The sequence below is a fragment of the Zootoca vivipara genome, chromosome 5, assembly GCF_965207765.1.
Source record: "Zootoca vivipara chromosome 5, rZooViv2.hap1.1, whole genome shotgun sequence".
NCBI classification, from domain to species: Eukaryota; Metazoa; Chordata; class Lepidosauria; order Squamata; family Lacertidae; genus Zootoca; species Zootoca vivipara.
The window spans coordinates 37,688,491-37,701,289 of NC_142588.1; the positions used below are offsets into that span (position 1 = coordinate 37,688,491).

Consider the following 12,799-nt stretch of genomic DNA (forward strand, 5'->3'; position numbering starts at 1 on the left):
GTTCCATGAACTACAAAAACGGGAATATCTTAACCATGTCAAAGAGATGGAGAAAGGAATAGCTTTGATAGAATTTTTCCTTTGACTCCTCTGGGATTTTTGCAGGATTAGGTTGCTGAGTGCATGATTTTATGTGAATGTCAAAAAATTTCAATGTTCAATGAATATAATGCAAATCATACTTGGTTATCTCCTAGGTGGGTGCCTTAAACAAGCTGGCAGCAACCAGACCATTGCATTTGCAGCAGCCATGGTATCAGTAGATGCAGATGCCCCTCAGGGACCATCGACAAGTATCCAGCCATGCCGTGTGCTGACTTTGTCACCAATCAGAATACCAGTTTTGACATCACCTTTCCCAGGTATGATCCATTTCCCTTATTTATCATTGTTAAACATTAAAAACAACAACTGTGGTTTGCAAATTGGTAGACCAAGACATACTACTACATTGTAAAGTTCCTGGTGTAGGTTTCCAAAGTAATTGTGGTGGAAGTTGGATACTGTAAACAACATCGGAGCATTTCAACTTTGACGTAGATCCTGACAGAATTTTATTCTTCCTGGTCCAACCTAGAAGCCAATATTGTTCCTGTGCAATTGATTTAGCTTTGTCTTTCCATTTCTCCTATTCCCAATAATGGCCCCACATTTTGAACTCATTTTGGGGGCATCCGTTTTGATATTTCCATTTGTGCCCATTGGTTGCTTGAACTGTATGATCCTTCAGTGATTTCTAGAAAGTTGGTGGTGTTTTGCGCGGTCAGGCGGAGTCCCCTAAAACCCCAGACAGCCCCTGAGCGGAATAATGACACCAGACAATTTTCTATGGGATTAAAATTGGCCACAACTTTATTAAGATTCGGATGTAGGGGGCTCAGGTAAGGGGCCAGAGCAATCTGCTCTGCATGTAGACAGTCCCAGGTTCAGCCTCTGGCATCTCCAGGTAGGGGTGGGACAGAACACCTGCCTGAAACCCCAGAGAGCAGATGCCACACTGTGTTGACAATACTAGACTAGATGGACCAGGGTCTGACTCAGCAAGAGGCAGCCTCTGATTGAAAGCTATAAAATGCCCATCAGCCTTGCAATCTGAATGACAGACACACTCTCCCTCTCCCTCTCCCTCTCCCTCTCCCTCTCCCTCTCCCTCTCCCTCTCCCTCTCCCTCTCCCTCTCCCTCTCATGTATTTATTACTTGAAATAAGCTCTCAGAATGACTTACAACAGTCAATACAAAATATCCTTATTTGGCCTATCACCCTCATTCCGTGTTAACTAATAAACATTTTCTGAGGACTTTCCAAGGGCAAATGAGCTGTTCTTTAATCAGTGCAGGAAAAACAGCAGCCTCAAATCCTATCACGATTTCTGCCTCCATTCTTTTATGCAAGAGGCTCCTTCCATATCAATGGAGAAGCATTCCAGTGAGAAGCAGTTGTCATACTAGATGCATTTTTAATGTACAGCTATTATAGCATGTACTCCATGTGAACTACCTAAGGCTTGATAGAAGATTATCACAGCAGAAGAGCTCTTCCATTTAGATAACTGGCTTGGCTTTGCAATGATAAACATGTCAGGTTTCGACAGCAGTTGTTTTCCTCAGGAAAATAAGGCAGATAGGATATCAAATGGCATGTTAGGAGTGCCTAAGCAATAAAACCATTATCAATCATGCACAAGAAATTGCATTATTCATAGATATCCTCTTCTGCAGAATGCACAATAGGACTTTTAAAAAAAATGAAAACAGATATAGCTTGGATTGTGTAAACACCTCTGACTTCAAGCACCTTGTTTCTTCCTGTCTTCTGGTTCACACTACATTATTGGTGATCTTCTGTAAGAGATAGAAAACTACAGATGTGGGTCGAGGCCAGCTGTCTTGACTACCTGGAGCATGGTGGACCATTGAAAACTTACCTGAAGCCCAGATCCTGTAATACTAAGAGCTAATGGTCTAGGTTGGGGGGTCCCTAAACTGTGGTCTGAGCTTTGTTCAGGTGGTCTAGGATGTGTGTGTCAAAATACAATTAAAAATCATATAGCATCTAGCCTAGTGCATTAGAGTAACTACAACATGCAAAATAATAATAATTAAGTAGTCTGCCAAGACTCTCATCAATTTTCACATGGTCCATGGGGGAAATAATTGGGGAACCACTTTTGGAGGCCATTGGACCCTTGGCAGGAGCTTGAAATGACTGTACATGTGGACTCTCTGCCATTGACCAATTATTTAGTTAGGAGATCTGATCACTACAGTCCATATGGCTTTGGTTAATGACCCAGATTGGCACCCTATCTTACCACATCTCTTGGAACTGCAAAAAGTCCACAATGCAGCCCTGAAAAAGATATACCTGTCCCCATTCCCCTCCCCCTGCCCCCGAGTTTGCTTCCCACAATTCCTATTTGGTGCTACAGGAAGGAACATGGATTATGGGAAGCTTCCTAGTGGGTATTCCTTCTGTCGCTAATTAGGTGACAACGGTTTCATAGAGCAGGAGCGAAATGCTAATTACTTAAGCTTGTAAATAAATCTTCCATAGCAAAGCAAGCATGGGATACAACGATAGCTGTCTAATTGAAAATCATGTTTCCAGGATGCATGATGGCAGTAAATAATTGTAAACTGAGGGTGAGTACATATGACTATTTACCAAGTGGTAATTTACCAAGATATGCTACTTGGTGAAGTGCTCACCTCCGTTGTAGCCACCTTCCTGGCAGGGAAGAGAATTTCAATATTATTATTATTATTATTATTTAATTAAATTTGTATACACCCCTAAACCCACAAGTCTCAGGGTGGTTCACAGGATAAAATCACAATATAAAAACACAAAATACATATGTCTCTTGTACATGATCAGAGATTTGGGTGGGGTGGGGAGCAACACCAGTGTTGGAAAGGCAGCTCAACCTCACTGCATACATGCATTCACATTCACCACAGCCATCTAGGCATGGTGAACTTAATGGTTGGATTATTGCAGTGTGTTTTTTGCATACCTGCCAAGTTGCTGTCAGAGAAATAAGGGACCGGGCCGGAAATAGCAGACCAGAAGTAGCGCTGCCACCATTTTGGAACTGGGCAGAGCAGCATCAAAAGTCGCTCCTGAGCATGCTCCGCCCAGTTCCAAAATGGCTGCCGCACCAGAATAAACCAGGGGAAAACAAAAAAAATCTGTTTTTTTCAGCTAGGAACAGCTGGAAAAATGGAGATTTCCCGGGGAAAACGGGAGACTTGGCAGCTATGGTTTTTTGTGGGGCTGCCCATGTTGATCTGGAGGCTGCAGCTGGTACAGAGCATGGCACCTAGGTTGCTTGTGGGGGCAAACTAGCACCAGCATATGACACCTGCCAATTTGCTACCCGGCCCAAGTTCCAAGGTGTTGGTGTTAAGATATAAGTTCCGCTATACCTCAGGACCAGGTTACTTGAGAGGCTGTTTTATTTCTTATGGTCTGTGGGAGTTCTTCTGTGAGTTTCACTATGGTCTGTGGGAGTTCTTCTGTGAGTTCCAAAGATCTCAGAAGTCCATTCTGCAGTAACCTATAGCAGGGCTTTTAGTGTGACTGTGGAACAGCATTCTTTTTGAAAGATGACAGTCATCTTTGAGAGATGATCAGCACTTTCTGTAAACAGCTGAAGGCATATTTGTTTCAACAAACTTTCCCAAGGGGGGCAAATAGGTCTTCACTATGAGTGTCCAATTCAATTCAATTCAAAGTTTATTGCTGCTATAAGCCCAGATAAATATAAAAACATAAAGCATAAAATCACAGAGCATAAAGCATAAAAGCACAAAATTCACAAGGAACGCAACAGCAGAAGACCGTACCATGGCCATCAAAAATAACCATAAACACAGGAATATTAAGGCAACAGTCGGAAGGATAACAGAAGCCTTTAATAGTCGTGTAATTGACCAATTTGCCTCTTTGGGGACAGAACAAATTTTAAAAACCTTGCCACCTGCAAGTTTGTATGAGGATCATTGTCTTGCAAGATTGTATGAGGATCATTGTGACTCTACTGGTGAACCAACCAATTTCTGAATTATTGATCTTAGTAGGTTTGCCCGAGCATCTCTGTGCAACAGACATGTAAAAATTATATGATGGAGGGATTCCATCAACTTATTGTCACAAGTGCATAAAGCAGGAACTAGACCCTTGGAGAATCTATGTCTCAAAACATTGGAAGGAAACACATTAAACCTCGCTTTAATAAACGCAAATCGGTGGGAAGCAGTGGAAAGGGAGGATAGATATGTTGGAATATGGTGTATTGGAGTAATGCCTATGTTCCGAGGTAAACAGACCCCCCCCCCACCCAGCGTGGAATTACGTTGTAACTCAATGTCGTCCAGTCTTTGGTTGATAAGTCATATGAGTGTCCATTTGCTAGGGTTTTAGTTTTGTTTTAAATGCTGTTTGTTGTTTAACTGTTTTTAATTATTTTATGTTTAAATCGCCTCAAGACGGTAGTTTAGAAGGCAATTAATAAATTAATTGTAATAACACTAACACTGAGAATAATAATAATTCACCAGAACCTTTAGAGTATGTGCAAATAGATTGAAATTTGAGGGAATCCTGAGTTTAAATGGATTAAGCAAGAGCAATACCTGGTAATAATTAATATGTATGCATAATTTTGGCCCTGAAACAAATGTCTAATTGGGACTTAATCCAACTTCAGAGGAAACTCTTCTTATAGTAAAATATGTGGAGTACCCATTTTCTCCTGAAAAACACCTTAGTCATGATATTTCCCCATTGAACTGCGCGGTTGACAAGATATTGAAGTTAAATTAAAGTTCCTTCCCCGAAAGGTAAAAAAAAAAAATGGTCAATTGGTCAAAAAGTAGTACTCTGCTGTCAAGAACAAAATTACATTTCTGTTTCTCTGCAGAACTTAATGATTGGGAAAACATCAAGGAAGCAAATAATCTAATATAGAGCTAATCCCATGTGGAAATTATATTTTACAGCCAGTCTGCCTTTCAGTTAAAAAGATCAGTATGTCGACATTTATAAAGCATGACTTATTGCCCTCAACTCCTACCAAAATAAATCTTTGGAAGAAGAATGCCATCTGTGAACCCCAGAGATTATTGTATTTTCATTATCCAGTTTGCAGAATAATATGATAATGAGCTCTCTTTTCATATTTGCCATCCATAAACTTCAGAGAGGGCAATCTAACCATAATAGAAACAAACAAAATGGAATAATATAAGAACATTTCATTTAACACTACCACGTCCTGTCTTTGCATAGCAGGTTAGATTCTGAGGGAATAGTGTTACAGGAGTATATTGAACAGTGAGAGTTTTGCTCTCCCGTAGTGCCTTAAAAGAAAACAATATTTGTAACATATATATCTGCTTGTAAGTTAATGGCACGACTCCATTGCACATCAAGGTGGCAATGATGATTATAGCATTCCAGTTGCAGTTGTTGGCAGCTAGACATGTATTAATTGTTTTTGGATGTGGATGTGAACTCTCATTTGTATCACAGAGTATATCCAGTCAGTTTAATTGGGCTTGGGTGAGCATTGCAACATCAATTTCATGGAAACAGATGCACATCTGTGTCAACAACTGGCACGAGGGGCTTCCTGCCTGCCTCTCTCTTGCTTAAATGGAGCATGTCATAACAGTTGATAATAATGTTATGCGGAGACCTCTGGCAAAGGCTTTTGGGTCGAGGGGAGGAGGGAGGGTTACAAGGTAGTGAGTCCCCCAACCCTCTAGAGCTAACCCGGGGGGGGGAGCTGCAGGGGACACCATTCTGTTGGAAACTGCTCAGATTGGCTGGACCAACCCAGTCAGATGGGCGGGGTATAAGTAATACATCATTTGCTTGTGATGTTCTGCTAGTGCAGGCATCCCCAAACTGCGGCCCTCCAGATGTTTTGGCCTACAACTCCCATGATCCCTAGCTAACAGGACCAGTGGTCGGGGAAGATGGGAACTGTAGTCTAAAAAAAAAAGGAGGGCCGAAGTTTGGGGATGCCTGTGCTAGTGCAAGTCTCTTGCTCTAATAGAATGGGAACATTAGATACCACCACCACTAATAATAATGTTGTTAGTAACAATTTTTGATTATTACTTAATGATGATGATACACCATCTCCACCCATCAAGAGGAATGTCTGTGTTGAGGTCTGCAGGCAACCTGAATGAGGACGTTTGCAGTGCTGTTCAGACTGGGAGAGGGAGGAAGAGATAAAGGATGCTTTTATCTCCCTCCAGCTTTCTCTACCATACCATATCGTGTTAGAGAAGCACCAGCCCTGCAACAGAACATTTTATAGCTGCGTAAGCATGGAACTCACAGTTCTTGAGAGTGAGAAAGGTATTCTTTACCCAAAGTTTTCCCATTGTTATTAACTTCACAGAATTCTACTCCCTCCCGGCAAATTTAAACCTCTCGTCCAGCTATATAAGCCATCAAAGGCAAGTTTCCACATCTCCATTTTCTATTGGGGGGCTTGTTTTCAGCAGACACCCCTGTGTCTCAGCTGCTCTCATTCATTGTCCACCATAAGGGCTTTGTGGATGGGCAGATGGTCTATTTCTGTTATTGGCTGTTAGCCCTGATGACTGTGTTCTACCTCCAGCTGTTGGATGTCTCTGAATCACAGGCTGGGAATCACAAACAGGGAGGGTGTTGTTGCACTCAGGTGCTTGCAGATTTCCTACAGGGATCTAGTTGGCTACTGTGAGAACAGAATGCTGGATTAGATGGGCCTTTGGCCTGGTCCAGGAAGGTCATTAATATATCAACTCATGCAGTTGGCCTGGTTTCTTTGGGAGCTGGGCCAGTACTTTTGTTCTAATTCCTTTTGGACACTGACAGAGAGTGGGAAGAGCAAGTGAAAAGAAATTGCTTCCCAAAATTCATAGAATCATAGGGTTGGAAGAGACCACAAGGGCCATCCAGTCCAACCCCCTGCCAAGCAGGAAACACCATCAAAGCATTCCTGACAGATGGCTGTCAACCCTCCGCTTAAAGACCCCCAAAGAAGGAGACTCCACCACACTCATTGGCAGCAAATTCCACTGTCGAACAGCTCTTACTGTCAGGAAGTTCTTCCTGATGTTTAGGTGGAATCTTCTTTCTTGTAATTTGAATCCATTGCTCCGTGTCCGCTTCTCTGGCGCAGCAGAAAACAACCTTTCTCCCTCCTCTATATGACATCCTTTTATATATTTGAACATGGCTATCATATCACCCCTTAACCTTCTCTTCTCCAGGCTAAACATGCCCAGCTCCCTAAGCCGTTCCGCATCATTTCCAGGCCTTTGACCATTTTGGTTGCCCTCTTCTGGACATGTTCCAGCTTGTCAGTATCCTTCTTGAACTGTGGTGCCCAGAACTGGACACAGTACTCCAGGTGAGGTCTGACCAGAGCAGAATACAGTGGTACTATTACTTCCCTTGATCTAGATACTATACTCCTATTGATGCAGCCCAGAATTGCATTGGCTTTTTTAGCTGCTGCATCACACTGTTGACTCATGTCAAGTTTGTGGTCTACCAAGACTCCTAGATCCTTTTCACATGTACTGCTCTCAAGCCAAGTGTCTCCCATCCTGTATTTGTGTCTTTCATTTTTTTTGCCCAAGTGTAGTCCTTTACATTTCTCCTTGTTAAAATTCATCTTGTTTGCTTTGGCCCAGTTGTCTAATCTGTTAAGGTCATTTTGAAGTGTGATCCTGTCCTCTGGGGTATTAGCCATCCCTCCCAATTTGGTGTCATCTGCAAACTTGCTCAGGATGGGAAGGAACAGAAGAAAATGCTCAGATACACTTAAATAACAAGATCCAGATTTTAGAAATCAGCCAAAGAAGTAAGTTTTCTTCCATAAACTCTCCCTTATAGAACCAATATAATTACTGATGTAGTATAACAGGAGAGTTTTCACCTTCAACAAGTTTCCCTCTCGAAATACATTAAAAGTTAGTCTTCGCCTTTCATGATAGCCAAAGGCTGCTCCTCCATGGAATCATGTGCTTAACTGGGCTTATGCATGCTTAACATGGAATCACTGGGCTTAGGCATGCTTTGGATTGTGGCCAATATCAATACAAATAGCCCAGAATCAATCACACATGCAAAAACCTCATCCAGTATTGGCTGCTTAAGGTTTGTTCTCTTTCTCCTGTTCCTCCCAGTAGTGAGATGCAGAACAGGCTCCCTAGGACCTATGGTTTGCAAATTAGAAGGCCAGTTTGGGGGACATACATTCTGTTCCCTGTAACATCTCAAGAGAGCAGGCTGAATTGTTCTGGAAGTGGAAAGCTACAATTAATTTGGAAAGGGAAAGAGGGAAAAGGGAAATTGGTCGAAGGGAAAATTTGCATGCACTTCCAAGGCTTTGTGTAGTATCTGTGATTTGAAAATTGCTTTGTCCATGAAACCCTTGGGAAGAATCTGTTGATGCTCCCAGGGTGATTAACGGAGATAATAAATAAAGCAAGCAGGAGGGCTGGGGTGGTGCTGCATGTGAATCAATACAGAGGCAGCTTATTGTAAGGTGTTTTTTTTTTTTTTTGGTCTAGCAAGGAAGCTTGAATTCTTCATCACTTTGACAGCAGTGTAGCTCTATAGATTTCAAATTTTAGTTAGTGCTGAACTCAAAGGAATTGATGTGTGTATGTGTGTGCATTTGGTGAACATTACATAAGTGTGCTTTTATTGCTTTATTTAATGAATATTTTATACCATTTTAAGTAGACCTCTTAAACAAAATATAAATATAAGGCTCTCTCCCCCTTCCACAAATTTTCTCACTAAGGTACACACTTCTTGAAAATGTACAATGCCATCCAAGTATGACCTGAACCACCACAAACTGGTTCCACCCACACCTCAGACAGCCGCTGTAGAAGGAAACCATGGCTGATGGTACTGAAAGCTGCTGAGAAGTCAGGGAGAATTAACATTTTCCCTGTCTCTCTCCCAACATAGGCCATCATACAGGGTGAGCAAAGCAGTTTCTGTGCCAAAACAAGGCCTAAACCCCAACTGAAATGGATCTAGAAATCAGTTTCCACCTAGAGCGCCTGGATCTGCAGTGCAACTGCCCACTCAGGAATCTTGCACAAGAAGGGGTGAATGGCAACTGGCTGGTAATTACTTAAATATTCCGAATCCAGGGAGGGTTTCTTGAGAAATGGTTTTGCCACTGCCTCTTTCAAGCAGCAGGAACCACCCCTTCTCACAAGGAGGAAATTATAGGGCTGCCATATCTTGAAGAGCAAAACAGAGGACAGCCCGAGTCACTGCCAGACCAAGCTGGGGAGAGAGGCATGCAGGCATGCGGGGCTGCTGCCACTGCAGCATCATGCCTTTTTTCCTGGCTCGGGCTGGCAGCAGCCATGGCATGCAGAACAGCCCAAATGAGAGCCAGAGCTGGAGCTGCCCGAGTCCCCCAAAACTGGACATTTCCTTCAAAATGTAAAAATCCAGCCAGATGGGCATGCTGCCCACCCCCAAAGAGGATATGTTTGAGTTTTCCCAGATGTATGGCAACCCTAGGCATTAATCACCTCCCTGGCCCAGCCGACTGTCCCCTCCCTGCCACTTTTTATCAACCAAGAAGGCCAAGGACCAGAGCCCTGGCAGATCCAAGCACCTTGTCAACATCCGCAAGCTTTACTAACTGAAATTCATTCAACATAATAGGACTAGACAGTGCTCTAGACACCTCTTGAGTTTCATCTTCTGTAACAATGGTGTTGAGGTCCCAGCAGATGTAAATAATTTTATCCTCAAAATGCTTTGCAAACAAGTCATAGTGAGCTACCCTTGGCTCCATCACCTCCAGGCTAGACTATAAATGTCCATTCCTACTTCCTTTTTATTTTAGTTAATTATATCCATATTTCTAGGTCACTTTTCTGCCCAAGGGCCTCTACAATGGAATCAAAACAAGCCACACCCAAAGGATACAACACAACACCGCATCCGTGCTGAACAGCACAAGTATTGCAGCATTCCTGCTCTTGCCATTAAGGGTTTGCTCTTCTTAATAATTATATGTTATGTAGCTCAGTGCTCTGCATGCAAAAGGACCTGGGTTCAATCTATGGTGTCTCTTAAATCTTGGAAAGCTGCTGCCTGATGAAAGTATAGACCAGGGATAGCCAATGCGACTACACCTTACCATTGGCCATTCTGGTTGGGGGCAGATGAACAATGCAATTGTCTAACAACATCTGGAACACATCACTTTGGTTTCCCTTGGTGTAGATAATACTGAGCCAGTGTTTCAGGTACAGTACTTTATAAATAATAATTATTATGTAGCACATATTAATGCATAGGTGTTTAATTCAACATGATAGCCTTAGGCAGCAATACCACCATAGCAAGCAGAAGTGGAACTGGGGCAATGAGCTGATATGAGCTCCAGAGAATGCTTCAGAAACAGGTTGGGTTGTTAGATCCAAGTCTCAAAGCGGTTGGGTCTTGGCCAGTACAGATCTTTTCAAAATACTGCCTATACACCTGCGCTGTACTTTACATGTTATAGGTACTGCGCTCATAAGATTATGTGATGCCATGCTTTATAAAACAATTGTTATCCTTATTTATCTTGCATTGTGGATTTAGCAGGTGATGATTTTGCACATCAGATGGTATTTACAATGCCATGATCGTTCCCATTTTAATTTAGAAGGATTGATGTTGCATGGCTTGTTTGCCACAATTCTCTCTGTGTCTCTTTTTAGCTGCTCTGGATTTTGTACTTATTCCTTTGTCTACCTATTCATAAACCAGGCAAAAGGGTGAAATGTGCCATGGAAGCAGGGTTTTCCCATAGAGATCTGACTGGAATTACAATAATAAGAAAGAGGCAACTCTTCAGTGCATCTGCCTATTATAAAATATGCTCTCTTCTAGAAAGCAAAAAAAGAAGGGGATTTATTTGCTTATTATTGACCTACATGGAACTTTCAGAGTTTTTTAAACATAAATTTCAGCTGCATTCCTAGCCCCGCTTACCTGAGAATAAGCCACCTTAAATTCAGCACGATGTAGTTAGGATGGTGTGAAACTGAAATGAGTTTAAGGGTCTAAAATACACAAGCTTTAGAATTTGATTTGCATTTTGGGAACAAAGGACACCTGGAATAGAAATCCATTGTTATACATTTTACATTTGCTTCATCATGCTAGCCAAAGGATAACTTTACCTGTTACAAAGAAGAATTGTGGTATTTATTGCCCTACACCCTCCTACAATTCACCCATTTCTGGAATAAGAAAGGTAAAATACGGCGTGGTTGTTATGGACTCTTGTATTGTAAATTAGCAGTCAGTACAAATATTAAAAAGGCGCCATCTGCCATATAAACCATTTGCCACCTGTTCTCTTGCTTTCAGACTTATTTAATGGTTTACATTTTATGTTGTAGCTTGCCACCGAACAGCTGGGAAGTGACTAAGTATTTTTCCTATCCGTAACTTAACGGCCAAACAACACTACATGTTCAAAAATGCTTCTTAATACCAGGGATGTTTCCACATGGACTTTCGTGCACTTGTCAGCTTGCCTCATTAGCAAATTCTGCTGACAGCAAAACAGGATTTTAATAGCAACCATTATCCAAGTATTATCGGTGGCTGTGTTCTGGGAGAAATGTTCCTCCTCTGCAATAAACAAAGCCAAAGACCCTTTCAAATTGGTCATAATACTTATGACCGTCTCGATAAGTGGCAGGTACAAAATGGTGTCACTAGTTTTATTGCCAGTCTATAAGATAGCTGGAAATTCTCTTTTCTCCATGTTTAATCCACCTGTTGCTGACCACTAGGAGAACTGCTATTCAAGCATGGACAATAGGCTTGTCATTTGAGAGCCAGCATGGTGTAGTAGTTTGAGTACCAGACTTGGACCTGGGAAACCGAGGTTCAAATTCCCACTTGGCCATCCCCACCAGGGAAGATGGGGTGAGTGAAGATATACATTTGGAACAGGGGGGGGGTAGAGAATAATGATTTGTTTTCATTACAAGCAGGGGAATCAAATGAACCTTACCCTATGGTTGAAGTGGGAGTCAAAGGCCATTGTGATGGGGAATGGGGCCCACTCTGAATCACACCAGGCAGGTGCAGGGGCCCTAGAGGGCAGCCTACACCATTTCCTCCCAAGGGGTAGGAGGAGAATAGCAGTGCCTCCTATTTTCTGAGAGGCTGCTGTGAATCCTGCTGCCTGAGGCGGTCTCCTCACCTTGTCCCAAGTGCTTGGCTCTTGATCTGAAAATAGATTCACCACCTTAGCCCCAGGAGTAAGTTTCACGGGATTTAAGAGGACATGCTTTAGGATAGACATGCATATGTTTCAACTCATAAGTCTTCCCCTCAAATATTTCTAATAATTCAATAACGGCAAATGTCGATCATTTGTGGCTAATTTGCTAATAGATGAAGAGGAAAAATCCAGCAGTTCATTTATTCATGGCAGGTTATTTGCCCAGCATTAATGCAATGTAATGGAGCAAGCAAATGAATGTTTATAGTTATTGAGTGATAATTTCCGTCTCAAAATAAAACTGGAACAAGTGTCTTTCAAATTAATATCTGTTATAATATTAAATTGGCATTCCTTTAGACTGCTTGTACACTTCTGTCACAAAACTAGCTTTTGTCTGTGAATAAAAAAAGAACACATTCAAAACTTCCAGCATACAACTGGTTTAGGAATGCAGCCTTTATCCTTTTGAAGTTGAAAAGGATTTCAGCTTCAGCCTTCCCTTTGGTGAAAA

General features: G+C 42.0%; 1 protein-coding gene across 1 annotated transcript in view; it reads left to right on the top strand.

Moving 5' to 3' along the window:
- The window catches only part of TCERG1L (transcription elongation regulator 1 like), a 164,220-nt gene that overhangs the window by 24,786 nt on the left and 126,635 nt on the right, over nt 1-12,799 (top strand). Inside the window, exon 4 of the mRNA XM_035138259.3 lies at nt 198-362. Coding sequence (XP_034994150.3) covers nt 198-362 — 165 coding nt within the window. The remainder of the gene's footprint in view (nt 1-197; nt 363-12,799) is intronic.